General features: G+C 50.6%; 8 protein-coding genes across 8 annotated transcripts; 4 read left to right on the top strand and 4 right to left on the bottom strand.

Moving 5' to 3' along the window:
* Positions 1–572: 572 nt before the first annotated feature.
* CLUP02_04786 (uncharacterized protein) lies at positions 573–1,246 on the top strand (the record flags this gene model as incomplete). The annotated part of the gene is made up of 3 exons (XM_049283797.1): positions 573–692; positions 781–1,135; positions 1,200–1,246. 3 exons carry the CDS (start codon positions 573–575, stop codon positions 1,244–1,246), a joined length of 522 nt encoding a protein of 173 aa, XP_049140940.1.
* Positions 1,247–2,223: 977 nt separating this feature from the next.
* On the top strand, positions 2,224–3,258 carry CLUP02_04787 (UbiA prenyltransferase; the record flags this gene model as incomplete). The annotated part of the gene is made up of 2 exons (XM_049283798.1): positions 2,224–2,316; positions 2,542–3,258. 2 exons carry the CDS (start codon positions 2,224–2,226, stop codon positions 3,256–3,258), a joined length of 810 nt encoding a protein of 269 aa, XP_049140941.1.
* A 468-nt stretch (positions 3,259–3,726) lies between these two features.
* Positions 3,727–4,141, bottom strand: CLUP02_04788 (uncharacterized protein; the record flags this gene model as incomplete). The annotated part of the gene is made up of 2 exons (XM_049283799.1): positions 3,727–4,067; positions 4,129–4,141. The coding sequence occupies 2 exons, from the start codon at positions 4,139–4,141 to the stop codon at positions 3,727–3,729; spliced, it is 354 nt and encodes a 117-aa protein (XP_049140942.1).
* Positions 4,142–5,265: 1,124 nt separating this feature from the next.
* On the bottom strand, positions 5,266–7,774 carry CLUP02_04789 (uncharacterized protein; the record flags this gene model as incomplete). The annotated part of the gene is made up of 5 exons (XM_049283800.1): positions 5,266–6,354; positions 6,407–6,636; positions 6,697–7,033; positions 7,088–7,228; positions 7,307–7,774. The coding sequence occupies 5 exons, from the start codon at positions 7,772–7,774 to the stop codon at positions 5,266–5,268; spliced, it is 2,265 nt and encodes a 754-aa protein (XP_049140943.1).
* A 4,334-nt stretch (positions 7,775–12,108) lies between these two features.
* Positions 12,109–14,161, top strand: CLUP02_04790 (uncharacterized protein; the record flags this gene model as incomplete). The annotated part of the gene is made up of 7 exons (XM_049283801.1): positions 12,109–12,173; positions 12,352–12,462; positions 12,565–12,907; positions 12,981–13,468; positions 13,528–13,592; positions 13,654–14,080; positions 14,128–14,161. Coding segments are annotated over 7 exons (1,533 nt in total), but the record flags the coding sequence as incomplete, so codon positions are not given.
* Positions 14,162–14,489: 328 nt separating this feature from the next.
* CLUP02_04791 (alpha/beta hydrolase fold-3 domain-containing protein) lies at positions 14,490–15,684 on the bottom strand (the record flags this gene model as incomplete). Its single annotated transcript, XM_049283802.1, has 2 exons — positions 14,490–15,531; positions 15,602–15,684. The coding sequence occupies 2 exons, from the start codon at positions 15,682–15,684 to the stop codon at positions 14,490–14,492; spliced, it is 1,125 nt and encodes a 374-aa protein (XP_049140945.1).
* Positions 15,685–16,884: 1,200 nt separating this feature from the next.
* Positions 16,885–17,148, top strand: CLUP02_04792 (uncharacterized protein; the record flags this gene model as incomplete). The annotated part of the gene is made up of 1 exon (XM_049283803.1): positions 16,885–17,148. The coding sequence occupies one exon, from the start codon at positions 16,885–16,887 to the stop codon at positions 17,146–17,148; it is 264 nt and encodes an 87-aa protein (XP_049140946.1).
* Positions 17,149–17,594: 446 nt separating this feature from the next.
* On the bottom strand, positions 17,595–18,586 carry CLUP02_04793 (GDSL-like Lipase/Acylhydrolase; the record flags this gene model as incomplete). The annotated part of the gene is made up of 3 exons (XM_049283804.1): positions 17,595–18,051; positions 18,120–18,201; positions 18,265–18,586. The coding sequence occupies 3 exons, from the start codon at positions 18,584–18,586 to the stop codon at positions 17,595–17,597; spliced, it is 861 nt and encodes a 286-aa protein (XP_049140947.1).
* Positions 18,587–19,986: the final 1,400 nt, after the last annotated feature.

Below are 19,986 nucleotides of genomic sequence, written 5' to 3' on the forward strand. Positions count from 1 at the left end.
GCCCTGGCGACGTGAGCATTAACGAAACTAGGGCAGTGCCGACTACGGATGAGCAAGATGATCATGATAGTATCAACGGACAATCGCTAAATAACGGGCCACAGAGACAAATATCCCTAGGCAAGCGAGCGCCGACGGAACCAATACCGGAACGGACGTGGAAGTTCTACCTAGATGCCTCTTGGGCACTGTATTCGTACGAGAACATTCTTAGTCAACAAAATCAGTGCATCCGTTCACGACGAGGACACACAAAAACCCAATTTGAGGGTCGCGATGTACTTTCTACTTCTTTCGAGATCTCGTGCGAAGGCAGATTTCCGTATCCAGCCGAATTTCGACAAGTGGCAAAGTTGGATGGAGGGCATGATGTCGAGACAGGGGGTGCTGGTCCATCAGCCGAACGTTTGCCTGAAGGAACTGCGGACTTGAGAACCAAAGGAATGATATTCAATACTCGTATGTTTGGTATATCTCGGACGTCTTTCACAGCTTCGATAGCCCGAGGCTTGCCGGTCTATGTGGTTTTGGGCATCTTTCGCCGCGGCCAACCCAACCCAATCGAAAGAGTCATGTTCTGCCATCAGCCAAAAGGTTTATTCAGAGAGCTCAGTCGAGAGATATTCCGCTTACGCGGTTTCTGGAAAACGTTCTTATCTCTCAGACACGTGAAAGGATTCCGGCTTTATAAGGTAAGTCACTTAGAACCTGAAGCTCTTTCTTGGTTCCTAATCGACGACATCTACGCTGTAATGGACATTTCGCTAATCTCTTCTGTAGTGCAATGCGAAAGAAGGGACTCATGAACGTGTCGACCTTGACAACAACGGTGCTGCAGATCTGCAATTGCTCCTGCATACGTACAAGCAATGGCGAGTCCCTGAGCACATCGCACTTGCCTGGGGTGACTGGATGCACCAGGAACTCAACAACGACTCGCATGACGTACTCAACGGGAAGTACTCACTTGAAATCGTGTTGGGCTGGTCCGTCGCTAGGATTGCCGTCGTGATTCTTATACCAGTGGTGCTCAGCCTCGTCATCGGACTGTGGTTCAACTCAAAGGACTGGACGGACCTGACCACCATTCAGACCGCGTGGTCTATCGCATCCTACATTGTGACAGCAGGAGGTTGTAAGTATCCCATGTTCCGTATTGAAGGAGGTTCAAACAGAGCGCGCTGACTGACCGCTTCTAGTCGTTGCTGCTTTACTTGGTATTATGAGCAGTCTTGCCGATAAATAAGCTTCAATTGCACACCACATCATGACCGATAAATTGCGAAAGACATCATCCCAGCTTACAGGATCTATATCAATAGCACACCTGTATGGCTTTGATCATACCAAGGTACTGGAATTCGATACTATTGCTTGCTCCCCTTGCTTGTGGAATGTGATCGAATGCCTTTCATCTAGCCGAGATATCGAATTTCAAACATCGATGGTGGGCCCGGAGTGCATTCCATCAGTCTCGTTTTCTCAATCTCATCAAGTACACCAGGGTGATGCATGTCTTGACTGTTTAGTACTCTAGCGGTGAACATGTTGATATGTTGTGTGGCGCAGGGCTAGACCAAACGAGACTGTGGCGTCGAACTTGAAAGCTGAAGCTTATCACCGTACTAAGGATGCTCGCTATCTGATGCGAGGCCGCGAACTTTTCAGCTCTCCACAATTTAGGTTAGGAACGTGTTCGAAATATGTAACACGGCCCAATTCGACTCAAGAGGGAAATACTGCGGCGGTGCGGCCAGCCCGAGACAAGCTGCGTTTGCTAGTTCGACCTTCACGCTTAGCTACGAGGCAGCTAGAGTTCAGCTTCCCGAAATCTTATACCGGGATTAGACTTAGTTAAAAGAGTTATCCTCAGCAAATGTCCCCGACTGGACTCTCCTTTGGAAATTCGTCCCGCAGCTTCGGGTAACCCGGCCTGCTTCACGGAAACCCTCCAATCGTCTCTTGCCAGGATACAGTTCTCAATGTTGCGAGGCGCGCAGACACGGAAACATCAGACGATGTCGTCACATCCACAATTTTTGGACTTTCCGGCCAAGCAAACTGCCATCTTCGGCGCGGACTTCCCCACGCCCTTGGTAGTCTGGCGACTGATTGAAATAGCAGGTTGATTTCCACCTTCCAGCCAGCATCAGGAGCATTGACAGTTCATATCCTTAGCGACATTTTGGTTTGGTAGGAAAGATCTGTCATACGACCGACAAAATGACAGTTGTTGAGAACAACATCTTGGCAGAAAAGCCTTCGGGCGCTCCCGCTCCGGAACTTTACAGATCTGTGCCTAAGCGCAGAACTTTGGTAAGAAAACATCTCCGCTTGGACGTTGCGCAAAGCTCCCGTAAGCATTGTATTGATCCTTCTCAGGCACAAACCGCATCCTTTCATCTCAAGACTCTCTATCTATTCACTAAAAGCGATATCAAGACCGTACTAGCGCCTCAAATCATCTTCATCACAGCAGCTGTGTTCAGTCGGGAATCACTCACGACAGCAATCGATCAAACGAAATACTCCAATATTCAGAGACTACCCCTGGCAGTCCTATGGATATGGCTCAACTTGATCGTGTGCGGTATCTCAAACCAGCGACTCGCGGACTCCATCGTCGAAGATGAGCATAACAAACCCTGGCGGCCACTGGCTGCGAAGCGGTTGACGCCCGCACAGGCCCAACGACTTCTTCTCGGCATGATACCTCTCGTGGTTACAGTAAGCGCGTTTATGGGTGGATTCAAACCAACGATATCGATGATGACGCTTCTATGGATGTACAACGATCTCGACGGGAGCAGTATCAATATCTGGGCGCGCAACGCGATCAACACGGGCGGCATCATGTGTTTCAGTGCTGGGGCTTTAGAGGTCATCTCTGGCGGTGATCTCCTTCCGAAGGCGTGGGCTTGGATCGGGGTGACCGGGGCCGTCATCGCCACTACAGTCCAAGCGTTGGACTTCCCAGATATGGAGGGAGATCAAGCTAGGGGTCGCAAGACCATTCCGCTGCTCTATGGCGAGGGTATTGCTCGGGGCGGGCTGGCTGTGATGGTCTTGCTGTGGTCTACTGCGTGTCCACTGTTCTGGAACCTCCAACCGGCGGCCTGGGCGGCTCCTATTGGAGTGGGAGCCTTAATGGCTGCATTGACTATGGTGAGGCGGAATGAGAAGTCTGACGGTATTGTAGCGAAGCTATGGTGTCTGTGGCTGGCTGTCTTATATGTCCTCCCTCTTTTCGCAGCGTAGATACAAGTGCTCAGCACAAGAGCATGTGTGTGTAGGAGAAGATATCGTAACCTCGACTTACATAAACAGAGAATTATAAGCACCGGGCAGGATCGACTGGATAAAGTATGAGAGAAATGGCAACATGATGAGCCAAGGCGAGCAATACGAAGACCTCCTAAATGTTTGGGAAGCATATGTCGCTGAGTGCGTAGGAATATCACCTCAATAGACTGTCCTCATTCAACATCAACGAAGCGCATTGTGCGTACAGGCTATATCCAAGCTTATAGGACAGAGATTGATTCCTTTGTCATGGTAATATTTATTGGTATTCATGGTATAGCGCGAAACTTGTCGTTCTGAGACTTGATCTTTCCTTGTGAATCTTAATCCCGAACTTGACTGCTCCTGATGCACACCCAAGATACCGAGTCTGTCATGCTTTCCAATGATCAATCATCCCTGTGGCTTCCATGCTCAATACTCCTAAGCCTTCTCCGTCTCCTTCACAGACTCAATGCCAGGAACACGCCAGTCGCAGCCGCAGGTACAGCCCCAGGAGGCATTCTCACAGTCAGTATGGCGCTGATCGTAGCGAAGCTTGCCGGAGCTGTCGCAGCGGTAGTTATAAGGGCGGTACTCGCACCAGAGCTTGCTGATAGGGCAGACGATGTCGCATTCGCGAGTCTGGAGGACAGTATCCTGGGCCTTGATATTGATGGTGTCGACTCCATCTCTGTCGTTGAGGTCCTGACGGATCTTGTGGGGGTTCATGCTGGGGCCGGCAGCGACGCCAATGGCAAGGGCGGTAGCACCAGTGAGAAGAACTGTGATTTACTGTCAGGCTTTCTTCATGATGGATACTTGAGTGGATTTGAACAAACTTACCTTGAAATCTCATTTTAGAGGCTGTGCTATCTGTTTCTTGGTTGTGATTGATGATGTGAATAGTGGAAGGAGATCTCGTCAACAGGCAATGGCGGTGGGAGGTGAGAGAGATATCGAAGAAAGGTAGGGAGGTCTGAGAGCTACTGATTCAACGTATAAATACTCAAAGAGTATTCTGTGAAGGCGTTCGAATGCAAAAGAGTGTCTTGTATCTCCAACTGACCGCCTTCGCTGCCTGAAAAGTTGTGTTGACTGAGTAACGACATAGGTGGAAGGAGCAAACGGCGGCCATCAAGTCCATATGCCTTTGTTCTTTCCTTGAAAAAGTCCACTATGAGATGACCAAAAAAATCTCATTAAGGCATATATGCGATGATGATCATGCTAGCTCAGCTACAATACTTTGTCCACGTGTATATCACTTGTGTAACCATCGAGAACCCCTTGCAATCAATCATCAGCACGAACTGAACTTTGGTACTAATTACCCAAGGGGAGTGTAGGAGAAGCACAGTGCCAAGTTGAAGTAGGTATAGAGATAACTTTTGGCAGCTTGAAACTATTTTACTTAGGTAGTGACCGTTCGTTGGTTTGGCCAAATCAAGACAGTTTTCATGTGAGTTCTATGTCACGAGCGTCTTGAGGCACCTACCGATTTTGAACGGTGGATGAAATGATGGCATCTGAATCTGTCACACCAGCAAGAGATCTCAGCATTCTCTCTTTATCTGTGTTAGTAATAGATTGATGTTGGGCAGTGTTTGCCAGGTACATGCGGAGCCACATTAAACAAACACCCGCCATGGTGTACTACAAACAGTGACGCAGCTAGGACACCCGCACAATACTTCAACATGATCACCGTCCATACCTCTTCTACACCCTGCCTCAATAGTGTAGTTCGAAGCTTCAACACCTAAGCGTACTTCAAGTTGCTGATTCGCTGTTGCACGTGCAAAGACAGTATCTCCGATCAACTAAGATACAATTGTCGTGTTCAATTTCTTCAAGTTATGTTCTGTCCGTTTCAATGCTAGATACTTTTTGCACCTCAAATAATGTTACAAGTGCCAGAAACAAATACACGCTATGTCCACTCTAATGCCCCGGTAGACCTATGTTCCACAAAACAAACCATCAACGCCTTTCGCCTCCAGACTTTTGTCTCTCAGCCTGACCAAGCCATGCAGTTTGCTCGTCTAACCGGCTGTAATGCGCATCAATCACCTCCTGGTTCAAGTAATTCAGCCTGTGACCACACCTCGTCCACTTGACGTCATGCGCCGTTGCTGAATCATCGCAGCATCCTCCCCAGCAGTCTCCGATACGGTCAATGACCGACTGGAACTTGGCCTTCTCACTCCTCCGGCTCCGGTCGATAATGTTGAGCATCGTCGGAATTGCGACCTCGTGGAACAGGTCCGCGCAACCGTAGACCGATGACAGAAAAATAAAGTCGGCAAAGAAATGTCGAGGAATGTAGAAAATGTCCGACCAGCCTACGCAAAACTCCTTTTCCTCGATCGTGTAGCCGCGGTTCATCCGGATAATTTCGCCGTTGACGGTGACGGCCTTCTCGTTCCACTTGTGGTACCAACCCCACCATTGCGGAAACTTCTGCCAGTCCGTCATACACATGTACCGCGGGCCGTCGCCCTCGAACTGCCGTGTGTTGTGAGATGTCGGGAACCAGATGGACTCGCGGTTCTCATCGACCCAAGCCATCGGGTCGATCCAGGAGTCGAAGTGGAAGTACATCAACCCTTCGATATCGGGTTGCTCGTCGAGTATGAGCTTCATTGTCCTGGCGACTTGCATGTAAATTGTTTCGTGGTGTGGGTACTGCGAGTGCGTGAGATTGTGCCAGTCTTCGGGCTTATCCTCGACCATCTCCGGCATGGAGATGTGGACGGTGTGGTAAAAGGGCTTGTATTTCATGAGGAGAGGCACGCGCTCCATGCGCTTCGCATTCCAGCGAATCATTGCGAGCGTGTTGCTAAAGGGTGAGGCAGTGAGGTTGCCAGGACCTGTCGAGATCTTGTACGGTTCTTGCTTGTCCGTGAAGGGTGTGATGATTTCGGCCGGGGGTGTCGAGCAGTGTCCGTCGGTGTCATCTCTCATCACGAGTCGGTACTCGGGGGTATGCGGGAGTTCGGAAAGTGTTGCATAGGGGATGATGCCTGCGCCGAGAAAGCTGGCAAGGGTAAGAAGACCGAACTTTGCTTTCTGCAATAGCGTTAGTATGCCTCGATCACAGTACTTCATTAAGATGACCGACCTTGTAGGATGGAGGCGGCGCAAAAGAGTTCGGCACGTCATCCACTGGAGACGAACTAATATACTCTTTCAGGGGAGCATACTTCATGTATGCCAGCGAAGCGATGAAAATGAGCACTGTGCCGGGTATGAGGAACATGCTGTATCGAGACAAGAAGAAGTGCGCGGACACAAGCATCAACACAATACTTGTGGTGTCGTTGATGAACCATCTCACCCATGAGTCGACCCCTGTATAACGTCAGCAATCTTCTTCGAGAACCCCCAAGTGGGACGGTGTCTAAAACGTACTTTTCTGTGCAACCGTAGTAATCAGAGCTACAAGTGTGGTCATGAACACCACTGACAAGCCCTTGCTGTCGTAGCCGCCGAAGAAAGTGGGTTCGAAGGAGCTGTATAGTCGCACAAGTGCATGCACGAGCAGGTTGAGCATCGCACCGAATGCTCCCAAGACAATGTTTGCGCCGTTTGAGCTCAACTCGGTAGCCTTCAAAAGCTTCTCGCTGTGGATGTCGGATAAGGCACTGAAGCTGGCCTGGCCGACAATGCTGACGTAGAGGGGAAGCTGGTATGTCGATGCCCTCGTGCGATGTTGTGGGTAGAACTGGGAGAGTACCAGACCCGACGTCTACTCCTGTTTAGCAGCTGAATTGGAATATCAGAAGCTACGTGAATGACCTACCTGGATCAAGAAAGCCATCCATCGGGTCTTGGGGCCCTTCAGTCCAAGAGCGGGCGTCGTGACTAGAGCTGCTGCGACCATGATGCCGCTCTTCGTGATGGAGACGGTGCCTGGATCGCTGACCAAATAGTTGAGAAACAACTTGAGAAAGAAATGTTAGCTTTTGCCTCATCTAATCTTGCGCCAGCGCCAAGTGCCAAGCGCTTTGACATCGCATACCAAGTTGTTGCTGAGCATTTGCAGTAAAGCAATCCTCATCAGTCCGAATCTCAAGTCCGCGTCTCCCCAGACATAAGACCAGAGTGCCCTCGCGCCTTCAATGCGGGGAGCTTGTCGCGATAGCTTCTCCGCAGCGTACTCGCCAGACGACCGTCCGTCCTCATCAGCGCCAAGATCCAAGTCCTCCGATCCGTTGCCCAGCGAAGAGTACTCGGTGTTGGTATTTCGTCGGCGAATCTCGCGTTTCAAAAGCAAAGTCGCAATCAAGAACCTTAGAAATTCGGATATCGTTAAACTCGAAGATGGCGAAAAGTTGAACTGCCCTCGCTCGCGGGAATTCCAGAGATTGACCGCCGCGCCGACCTGGAGGAGCACCAGCCCGAGCGCGGCGAGACACGGGACCAGCCCGGCGCCACCGGATCCGGCTACCGCCAGCATTCGGCGGAAGATGGACCGGTTTACGGCCATGGCGAAAGAAGAAAGAAAAAAGGAGTGTAAGGCGGCGGCGCGAGTTCGTCTCGATCGCTTTCCGTTGTGTTTTCTACCAGTTTTGACGAGAAATCATGATTTCGCAACCACCGCGAGTCGAAAAGAAGAGGACAGAACGCTTGGCCCTTTTTCCTCGCTGCGAAAATACGAGTCGTGGCGGGGGCGATCAGCGTCGCAAAAAAGGTCCCCTCGGCCTCCAGACAATAGCAGGGCTGTTCGCACGGAATCTGCTGGGGGCCAGGTTAAAACCGGGGACTTGATAGGGGACGAGAATCGAAATCGAGCTTGAATTCCCCAATCTGACCACGCCGCGGACGCCCCAGTACGAGATCGTCAGCGTTCAGCTTCGGTTGCGTGGAGCGAGTACGGATGTGGACGGCTCTCGAAAAAGGGGGGGTGGTGTTCGTCAGTCAGCGCGGGTGACTTCGATGTCGCGAATAGTATCATTGAAGAACACGAAAGCTGGCAAGATGGGAGGCACAATGGTTTTGTCTGTCCTTGAGCTCCATACTCGAAGCTTAATTTGCTGCTAATAAAAAGTATTTTAAGGATCTGAGGCAAAGCAGACCCAGGCAAAGGCATCCCCCTAACATTGCAGTTACAATTCTGGCAGCGAATTAATTAGCACGGCTGTCGCCTGTTTGCATGATCCCCGTCAATCTGGGTGTTGGACTGAACGCCAAGTGGACCGATGAGCTTTGGGAACATTTGGAAGTATCCGTTTGTTAAACCTTCCGGTGTGGGCGCCCGGCAGTGCTTGATTGCAGCTTTGCCCGATCAGTTAGGTGATCACGAAAGAGGAGATTCGACCGCAGTACATAAGGTACGGCGCAGCGCCAGGCTTGCGAAGTTGTGGCAGCGTGAAGGTCGATCCGGCGTTTAAAGAGCAAAGAATCTCTGCGCAAGGCACCAAGTTTCCAAAAGGCCAAAGTTGGCGCGCCGCGCGTCCTGTAACATCTTCTCCTCAACAAAGGCCAGTCATGCGGAGTAAACTTCAAGTTGACAACCACACACACCAGGAAACCATCCGAGGCTACAGCTACTTGTTTCTTAACAGCTGTCTGGCCTTATGAGTGTGTGGAAGAGATGGGGCACGTGTTCGGCCCAAAGAACTAGCTTTTAACATGAGTCGCAACGGCTGTCACGGAACTGCGCATCTTCAAGGACACAGCCTGCGCCAGAAGAAGTGAGACCGGCTATCGAAATGTGGCCTGGCCGTGAGGGGCCACTCTCTTATTGGACCGTCTTATCACTCGGCGCCAGGATTGAGTTCCCAATTTAGGTCGTTTGGAGGGGCCTCCCGGTTCCCCTTGTTAAGCACGGTTCAGCAATGTCGTAGCCGTGACGGCACGCAACGCTGAGAGGGCACTGCTAACAGAAACTGGCACACTGGTTAGGGGCCGATGGATAGACTGAAAATAAGGCGGTGGGCGTTGGTCCGTCCACCTTCAGTCGTTCGGCTGAACTGTATGGTGCTGACAGTGACGGAATCAAGTGAGATGCTCAGCTGGGTCGATACGGGGAAACTCCGCCCGCTTGCCTTGAGATCACGACACATTTGTCCTGCCTTCCACCATGTCGGGAGGCGGTGATCAGGCAGGTTCTAGACCAAGAGAAGGGGAGGGTGGGTTGGAAGGAAACAAGAGTTTACATGTGGCAAGCCGAACATTCCAATCAGGGTCCGACTTGAAACACATGTGCATGTTGACCCCTACTGCGCCGTCCGCGCCCAAGTTTGCTACGAATCGGAGGTCGCTTCACTTGTAAGGCGCATGGCTAGTGTGTTATCCTTCAAGCACTTCCAGGGGCGGCTATTCAAGATCTACCACATTCGACAGCGCCATTTAGGGAAGCTGAGAGGCCTGCAGGATCTCTTGTCTTGACTGCGTGATACTGCATAGGGGAACCAGATGGAGAAGGACTTTCCGATGGTCTGGACACAATGCCATGAGCTTGACTTGACGTACAATCGGTTGAGGTTCCTTCCCCGCCTCACTATGCAACAAGCGACATCATATTCAAGGCTCGCTAACTTCGCATGACCATGGAGGCGAATGCTAGAAGCACCAGAATACTCGGCCACGGCTGCAGATGTGACTTGTGCAAACCAGTCTCCTATGCCAATACAGGCCTCTGTGATTCAGCTGGATTATTGATGAGATGCCGAAGACAGCGGCTCTATGTCAGGCCTCCCCATCTGTCATCCTATATCAAGACTATTGGATTGAAAGGTTTAACTGGTGCAAAGTCTTCCACGCGTCCGACCACGTCACTGGCAGCAACTAGGAGGTGCCATCACCTGCGTTAGCTGCGACGGCAGCGCTAGAAGTTTTCCGCCCGTCTCACTACCTAGTTCAACCGTCAAACACACTCAGCATAGCTCACAAATCCAGACCAGAGCGACGGGTAGACTACTCCGATTCGAGAAGACAGCAAAATCCACGGTCAAACTTTCGAGTCCGGCCGCGAACGCCATTGTTACGGGCTCGGAGCCATGCCCCGAAGCCCCCACTTGCCGCAGAGCGCGTCCGTTTCCCTTTAGTCATCGTCGATCTCACGGTCTCAAACGTAAATGGCGGTTGAGGTTGATATCGGAACAGCAAAATTTGGGATGATGAAAAGCCCAGCTTTTGAGTAGAATCAAGATGCCTCCATTTCAAATTCACTTACGCTGAGCTTAGTGCGTTGCACATGAACACAACTAATTTGCAGCTCCTGAGTCCACATTCATGTTACCCTGAAGACGGGCACAGCTGGGGGAACTTTGCGTCTTTCTGATCCACATCCAAAGAGTCCTGGAACAGTGGCTCAGCCCACGGGCCCTGGTGCCGTTCAACGGACCGTACCGTCTTCCGAAGCCCCGCTCAAACACTGACTTCCTCTCACTCTGTAAGATCGTGAATATGTGTACGATGCCTCGAAGCTGAGCTACTCCAGGAGTTACGGTGTCTGGGATGTAGTTTCTTTCGTGACTTGCACTACTTGGCTATTCTTTCCAAAGTGAACACAACCAGAGTCTTGACAGAGCTCCTGATCGACCATTGAGACGCGAGATGCCAGAAACAACGTCGGAGGATTGTGAACATCGTGAGAGATACATCCCGAGTCCCATCTGTCATGACTGGGAAGGAGTTCGATCGTCCGCTCCAAGTTTCGACGAGAGGACGCCGAAGATACTAGACGAACCTTGGTGAAGCCTCAGTTTTCAGAAAAAGCATATGCCTTCATGCTAGACTTGCCAGTTCAATAGCCGTCGTATCCATCATCCGTCCGACGGTCAAACTATCTGACTCTACCATTCTGATTCATGTACCTAATCGTCAATAAGGTTGTGGCGGAAAATCCACAAGCAGATATTATGCCCGTCTTGGCCATCTTGTTTACCTCAAGGTCCAGATTCGACAGGGTCTAGACGAGATCTGACGCCTCAAGCTCATGCGGAGGCCAAACCCCCGCCTGATCGCGTAAGTCATCACATAAGAATGCCGTGATGGAGGGAACAAGTTTGGGTAAGGCTGCATCGTCTTTTTAAAGTTCGACGTCAACGCCGAGCTTGAAGCGGTTTGAGATGTTGCCAAGAGAACACCTTTCCGTACAGAGGAGGTGAGTGCTCTCATTCGAGACAGCATCTGATGCTCTGCACAGATGTCGCAGTAGCTGACGCAGATCTATGTCCGAGCACTATTTGGATTTTCTCTTCACAGCAAGATAGTGTGCGTCTCGAATTCTCATGGAAGTAAATGAGTGGTCGGTGTGTTCGGCCCAATCTCACCAGCGTTGGAGACGCGGCTCGCTAAAAAGTTTGATTTGTACCGAACTTCGTGTTGATGTTGCGATCAACTCGAACTGCAGTCAGCGGCGACAATCGAGGCCGATACAGATGCATTCCTGGCTCAGATGATCTTGACAAGAGGGGTTTAAAGGGGGATTTGGGGAATACATGGATACAAGTAATGGCCAACTCAAGCCCGACGCCGCATGCAACGCTTGGAGTACTTCAATGTTTCATGGACCAAGAGCTGGTGTGTGATTTGCTCTCGTAAAACTGACTCACTTCCCACTGGCTCATCCTGGATAATCACAAGCCCCTACCAAGCTGGAGCTTTGCCCGGTCTCGCTACCCAATGGCATAAGCCTCTCACATTCCAACTTTGATTTAAGCTCCTGGTAGAATTGATACTGTTCCCGCCATCGGCTCATCCCCCGAGTCCTCCAACCTTGCCTTGTGGTCTGGAACAATGTTTGGATCGACCCGTTACAGCACTGTCACCGAGGACCGCCCGAGGGTCGTCTGATATGTACATCCCCAAGTGGACAACCCCGACAACGGTCTCCCCGTTCGCCGCGATGAAGGTGTCCTCCAGAAGACGGAAAAGCAGTGACTTTTGCCTCAGCCCGAGGAGGATATGTTGATAACCCGCCACCGTTCGCCGCAAGAAGAACTTTAAACAGAGAGGTTTACCCGTGACGGCTGGGGGCGAGGCGCGCCTCCGGCTTTTGCATCCCGCACTGGACAAGTGAGAGCCTCTGTCGGCCCAGTTTGTTTCGATATTTAGAACGAACACACCCGCGAACGCTCACCAATCTCTTTCTCACCACGTCATGGCTCGAGTCATATCCGCTGAAGTATTCCGAAGAGTCTGCATCGGAGTGAACGACCTAGGCATGTGTACGTTACATCGCATTCACGCTAGCATTACACGCCTTACTGAGACCTATCCAATCTCACCCCGACTTCCCCATCCCTAAATCATCAAAAGCTGAACTAGTAACGATCAATGTCTGACCATCTCTTCGCAGCGGCGTTTCCGCCGACCAACCAATAAAGGGTCCCGGCAATTCGGTTCTGGGCCTTGGTCTCTCCTGGGCAGAATTATCACCATATCCTCCGACTACCAGCTTCCAACTCGACTTGCTCGCGTTCGGGGCCGTACCTCTTCTCATCCAAATGCGGCCACGATGACTTCTATTGAGAGCAACGGACCTCTGATAGCGGGCATCACATGTTTTCTCTGCTTCTTCTGTGGCGCCTTCCTGGCGTTACGAGTGTACGCGAAGTTAAGCAGGGGACAGAAGCTGTGGTGGGATGACTACATCTTTCTTTTCTCGTGGGTACGTATATAAATTCTTGACGAGGTATCTGTTTGTCTGACTATCTGACATCTAAACTGACGGTGGCTTGCAGACTTGTCTCTTTGTCGAATCGATCATCACCCAAATGGGCGTCAACTTGGGTTTCGGCCGTCACTATTACGACATCATTCCCCAGGCCAATCTCCTAACGATCGCCATGTATACTTCAGTAGGCGCATCAATATCGTGCTTTGCTTCGACTGGTAGCAAAGTTGGGTTTGGTGTAACCCTCCTTCGGCTCACGACGGGCTGGTTCAGGATATTTGTGTGGTTCGCCGTCGTGACATTGGCGGTGGTCATGCTTCCCAGCGCGACCTTGACATGGCTGAAGTGCACCCCGGTGCAAAAGAACTTCAACAGACAGATGCCAGGGACCTGCTGGGATGAGTCTGTGACGCTCAACTACGGCATCTTTAACGCGGCTTGGTGCGCGTTCATGGACTTTGTGTTGGCGATAATCCCCTGGAAGCTCATATGGGGGATGCGGTTGAGAAAACACGAGAAGCTAGGCGTTTGCTTTGCGATGAGCCTAGGCTGGTTGTATGTTTTTGTTCTCAAGTCGTCGTACTATCTTACCTCATGCTGACTTATCATCACAGGGCAGGCGTATGCGCCATCATCAAGGGCATATATCTTGTTCAACTAGAACAAGGTGACTTTTTCTGTGAGTTGACTAGTTGCTATTGCATTTGGCTTTTGTCATCTTTCTAACATTTGCACCCAAGTCAACGGAAAGGACGTAACTATCTGGACCGCTGTGGAAACGGCCACAGCAATAATTGGATCATCGATTCCGGTCTTACGAGTCTTTATCAAAGAAAAGGCATCTACCCTTGGCTACGACAACAAAGTCAACCACGATGATAGCAACGAAAATTCAAACAACATGGAGCTCAACACGTATCGGAGCGTGATTACCTCTACAACGCGGAAGGGTACCCTATCGACGACGGAAGAGACCGATTTGGATGGCGCACGGAATCTCCCACGGAGCGGAAGCTGTCTTTTGGTGGACATACCAGACTTCAAGCTTGAGGGAATTGTGCGAGCTCGGAGCGTGGATGGAGAAAGTCAAGGCGGGTCAGACGATGATCAGAAGTTTATTAATCATGATCGGGTCGACCACAATGTCCATAGCCAGGAACAAATCAGGTATGTTGGCCCTATATGGCGTGTATACTTTTGCTAACCCTTTCCAGGGACGAGCGGGAGTTTTATGGAAGAGCGCTCTGATCAAGTCGTTCTATTGAGAATGGGAGCCAGAAGCATTACGCGTAAGAAGACAATTACGCGAAGGGGGGAATTACTGACTCTTCTGTACTAATGTTTTTGAATGAGAGCAAAGACCTCTGATGTCGAAGGCTTGATGATACGTGGAGTATTTTCACTCCGCTATAAAGTAATGACAGTAATGAGAATCATGAAGTAATCTTACGAGTTGATACCATCGTTCTCTAAATTGACCATGCTGTTTTGTAAGAATTTAGCCACAAAGAGTTTAGATGTGCCAAAGAGTAAATTGTAAGATACTTTATGCACCGGCATTCTAAGATTACTATGGTCACCGGTATATGGCGTCATATGCCGCTGACGATTTTTCCGGAACGGTCATGAAAGGATCTGCAACAACCGCCTTCTTGATCTCATCCTCCGAGACCTCCTGCTTGAGAAGCCATCCGAGGCCTCTGAAAATGTCAAGGTTTGCCTTGAACGCGGACTTGACACCAGGGAATATGAAATGTCCATGCGGAGCGCCGGGATACACATCTAACCGGGTTTCAACCCCGTGTGCTCTGAGAGCTTTCTCGTAAACCAGCCCGTCATCCCGGAGGAAGTCCAGACCTCCAACCTGCACAACTGTTCGTGGCATTCCGACATGGGGATTCTTCGAGTTGAAAGGCGAATAATCCACTGATTTGATGTCTGCCTTGTAATTGGCAGCAAGATAACCCCAGGCTGCTTTACTGAAGATCGGAGCCTCGGCGTTCTGCTCTCTTGCGAGGAAGATATCTTTGTACTTTGGAGGCACTATATCGTCCTCGAGGAAGAGCGGAGCCAGGAGCCAGACACCGGTGAGAGGAGCTCCGAGCTTCGTCGCGCCATCAACCATCTTCTGTGCCATGACGGCCGCAAGGTTTGCGCCAGCAGATGGGCCTCCGATAACGAAGCCTGCGCTCAAGTCGCCACCTAGGGTGTGCGCATTCTCAGAAACCCACTTGAGCCCATCTTCAACATCATTGGGGGCCGCGGGGAAAGGGTGTGTGGGTGCCAGACGATAGGAAAGGTTGATGACAGTGGCATTGAAGAGCTTTCTGGCGATTCTGGCCCAGGGGCTCATTTGGTGACAGTCACCCATTGTGAAGGCGCCTCCATAGATGAGAACGATGACTGGGGACTTTGCGCCTGTTGACGTGGAGGGCTTGTGGACGCGGGCTTCTTGTTGGCGGCCCCCATCGCGCATTGGGATTTGGATAGTGTACTCGAATTCCGTGTCTGGGGCTGGGGGAGCTGACTCTGGCAAGGGATGCCCACCTGCCAGGTACTGGAGTATGGTTAGTGGCCGAGTCAGTTCATGCCAACGAGCCTTGACTAACCTCTGCGATCTCTGGACTTCAACGAGGGTCAGTCCCTTTGTTCCAGACTTTTGAAATTTTGCTTGCGGTTGATACTCACTCGATGACGCTCAAGGCAGCGAGCTTCTCTTTTGTGTCATACTCCATCTTGTCCACAGACGTCTTGTTCTCAAGAGAGCCCATTGATACAGTCTATTGCCTGAGCAAAAGTGCAAGTGTTGGAAATATGTGGGATAGCGGTGCGCACGAGGGAAAAAAAATTGGATTAAGAAAATCTTCCAACAGCGAGCGGCCACTGTCAATTTAAAGCAAAGCCGCATTCGTTATCTGATGTGACGGAATCTGGTTCCAACAGAGCTAAAAGATTACATGTTTGTCTAGTCCCAACGGCAGCGCTACTATCGGACATGGTCTCCGCACCCCGATTGTCCGAGGGACCACAATGTGTTCGCTTCGATGGTCATTATTGATCTGCTCATGGGTAAAAAGCAAATCCAGCAAATGAAACGAATCCCCCCGCGGAAAACCCCTCTTCTAGTGCAACGAGGCATCCCACGTCAGCACAATAACCATGCGAATTTTCGGTGTTTGGCCAACGAAAAGTCCCTTTTGGCAAACCCAGCCCGACGGTCTGGCTGCAAATGATGTTACATTGAAGATGCGCGTGCGAGGCCCAGTTCGGAGAAAGCAAGTCTTGGCGATGTTTGTGTCCCACAAATACCATTCATACCGAGCAAACGCTCCTCTTCGAGATCATACCTCCCAACATTTGACCAAGTCGAGCCTCTTATCTGTGATACTCTCGGATGCGAAATTTCAAGCACAGTCTTTTCTACCTTATAATAACTTACTGCATGTGTTAAATTAAGTATGCCGTGTGGACATTTCCTTAGCTGAGGAGAACCTTGGCCCGATTTAAAATTTCCTTCATCAGGATACCTTGTCTGCGGTGAAGCCCTCCTTTGTCATGTTCTTTGACCCGAGAACACAGAAATTATCCTAAAAAGATTTTTAAAACAGGTTTGAAGGAGACAACTCGGAAAGACTGATTCAGCCTAGGTGCTCTAGGTCACTGTCCTGTTTCAGAAGAGACAGTTGACAATGGCTTAGTCTAAGGTGTCAGACTGATCCATGGAACAAGACTTCTTCGCACCCATGAGTGCTGGTAAAAGACGACAGGCAACATCAACTTGCCGACTGAAAACGATAAAAGTGCCACTATGGACTAGCTCTTGAAGCTTCCTGCAACCATTCTCGACTCATCATTTCAACGCAACACTCTCAACTTTTAACTCAACGCTCCACAAAGATTCTTCATCTGACATTAGCAGCTTCAAGCATCGATCGAACTAACAGACTCACAACTCAGTTTACATCGCAGCCATGTGCAACTACATCCTCAACGTCACCAAGTGCCGCCAGTGCGGCCGCACTATCAGCTCGTCCCAGTCCGACTTCGTCTACTGCCCGTCATACAGAAACGGCATTAGATGCCAGACCATTCAGCGCGACTGCCGCACTCAACTGGTCTGCTGCTCTAGTTGCCAGAGGGCCTACCACCTTGAACCTACTGTCAATGGCTCTAATATATTCGCTGATAAGGAGTATGGTTCCGACTCTGAGGATGGCTTTGCTCCATCTCAGTAGTGGAAATAGGTTGCGACGGTAAGTAGACTGATCTACGGTTTTCGAGAACTCTTTTCATAAGTTGTTGGCAAGCGGGTGCGATTTTACTTTCCAAGTTTAGTATCAGCCTTCTGCGCAGCTAGAATTCAACTTCTCTTCGCGAACTCAATCAGCAGATGTGAACTTGTAGGTCCCAATTCACCATCTATGTTTCCAATCATGCAGCCAGTGATAAGTGTATAGTGATACCTCTTGCATGTACAGGGGATTTACTGCATTATTTATGTAACTGGCCCTTAGTCTACTTCGAAACTTCACAGATCCCAAATTTCTTATCAATCGAGTTGTTCGTCTTTTGGCTGATCAACTTTCATAAGTGGTAAATGTGATCGTTTGTAGTTTGGCACCACTCTGCCATCAGAAACCAGATGTGAACATAAACCTTCTCTTATGGGTTCTATGGGATATTAAATGGGCAGCGTCGCATTAACCTGGAGGCAAGTTCCCAGTCTACCCCCCTCCAGTCTCGATGTCGCATTAACAACATACTCCTGCAGCGGCGACGTGCCGCACTTGAGGCCCAACACGAAAGCCCCAGCAAACGAATCCGCCAGCTTCGGCGACATGTGCACGGCATCCATGGGATAACCCTCGACAGCCGCCTGCTGGCCCTGCACCTGAAGGGCCTGGGCGCTGTAGTTGCCATGCGGAACGTAGTAGATACCGGCTGCGGGTCCGCCGAGGGATTCGACGACGTACCACGAGTACCACGCGTAGATGGTCGGCGTCCAAGAGAATGTGCCGGTCGAGTAAGGGTTTATGGGGGTTGAGGTTGAGATCACCACGCGGGCGCCGAGGGAGAGGAAAGTTGAGGAGGCGTTGCGAAGGTAGGTAGTGTATGTCTGCACTACTTCCGTTTGGTTGCTAAAGACACATAGTTAGATCGTCATCATTAGGGGGAAACATGACGTTCTCAATATCTATGGACGTACTTAAAAAGCACAGGACAGACATTGTCTCCAATGCCGGGACAGTCGACTCGGTTCTTGACTGTGTCATTGATCGGGTTGCCAGCTAGAATTCTGTCAGAGTTTTTCATACTTGGAGAGTTAGGATCGATGCAGTTCAGATACGTACGTCCATCGTTGTGACCAAACTCAATCACAACCCAGTCCCCAGCCTTGACTTCGTCAATGATCCGCTGGAACCGGCCCTCCCTTGTAAAAGTGCGCGCGCTTCTCCCAGCATACGCAGAGTTATTGACTCGGATCTTTGACGAGTCGAGAGAATAATGCAGGTACTCTCCCCATCCCTGGGTCCCGTTGTGTCCACCGCCCGGTGCCATCGTGCTGTCGCCAGCAAGCCAGAGTACCTGTCGGTCGTCGATATCGGAACGCTCCGTGGGTGCTGCGAGCGCTGAACCAGCTCCCAGCAGGAGGGAAACTGCAGAAAACTTCATGATCGACTTATTCTCGTCCAGACGGAGAGGGCTATATTGGTAGAGACAGGCGCGAGGTCTTTCGAGCTGTCTCCCCAAGCAAGGTCACGAAGGCGTAGCTTCATTTTATTATTCCTCTTCCCATGGCGAGGGTGTCATTGACAGCGGATCTCGGCACCTAGAGCTATCCAGCGTGCCAGGGATGCCATCCTGTCTCCCCGCACCAGACTGAACTGACAAGCCCAAAAGCTGGGCATTTCCCCGCGTGAACCAGGGGTCATTTCGAGGCAAAGGACAAAACGGCGGGACCGCTAAGCTAGATGAATACTGAAAACCCGCTGCTCAATTTGCGCACAAGTGGGAAAGCGATTGAATAGCGTCTGTTGAAGCGCTCCTTATTCGTGGGAAGAAGGTGAGTGGTTTTTGATTCGGGCCAACAGGGGCCGAGTCTACCATTGAGTAGGCTTTCGGTTGACCGTTTGCCGAGTGAACCCGGGCAGATGGATCTTGACTCCGTGGGGAGATGATCGGGTTAAGGGTCCGTCTGATCCGGGGTTAATTAGTTCCGCTGCACCCGGAGCTGCTTAGACTGTTTGTGCTTCATTTGATAAGAGGCGCTTCATACTCATTCATCTAAATGTTTCGTGAGCTCATCTCACTCAGATCTCACACTGAGTGAGATGAGCTCAGAGCGACCACTACTGGTGTAGGATGCAGAGTCTGAACGTGCGATTAATTACCTTGCGAAATACATCGTGATAAATCACTGCCAAACATAAGGACCCAGAGTACATGTATCATAGCCTCCGAGGCAATCCAGAAAATACAAGCTGATGACAAAGTATTGAACTGCTTAGAGTATCGCGGGGTCGGATCCGGTCCTGCTGCTTTGACCTCAATTGAAGCGCCCTCGGATCCATTTGACAGCTTCAGTGTGACGCGGCCCGATCTTGAAAGATGAGCTGCTTGACAGATTGCGACATGCGGAAAGCGGATAGCTATCGAGTTCAGTGCCGTCCGATTGCGAGTCCGACTATCGATTCCAAATGGTTGATTATCGTCTCTTAAGATGGGCTGGAGCATATCGCGATCTCCAGTCCTTACTATTACCACAGGCTTTTTCATGAGGCAATATTACCCTATTAGTACCTTGACATCATGCTACCTTCCGAGTGAAAATCTTTATCAACGACGACGTCAAACCCGAATCTTTGGGTCTAGACGCACAAAGTGAAGTCGTACGGGACTGGCCGTCATAGGAAAGACCGAGGATCCTGGAATGGCATTGGTACGATTACCTGTTTGGGCATTGAGCTCGTGCTTTGACTCGGGTGCCCCTCGGACGTGTTCCCGGTGTGGGGGGCAAACATTGACTTTTGCCATGACAGGATTGAAACCCGGCGCATTCGGTTGCGGGGGTC

This window comes from Colletotrichum lupini, chromosome 3, assembly GCF_023278565.1.
Source record: "Colletotrichum lupini chromosome 3, complete sequence".
NCBI classification, from domain to species: Eukaryota; Fungi; Ascomycota; class Sordariomycetes; order Glomerellales; family Glomerellaceae; genus Colletotrichum; species Colletotrichum lupini.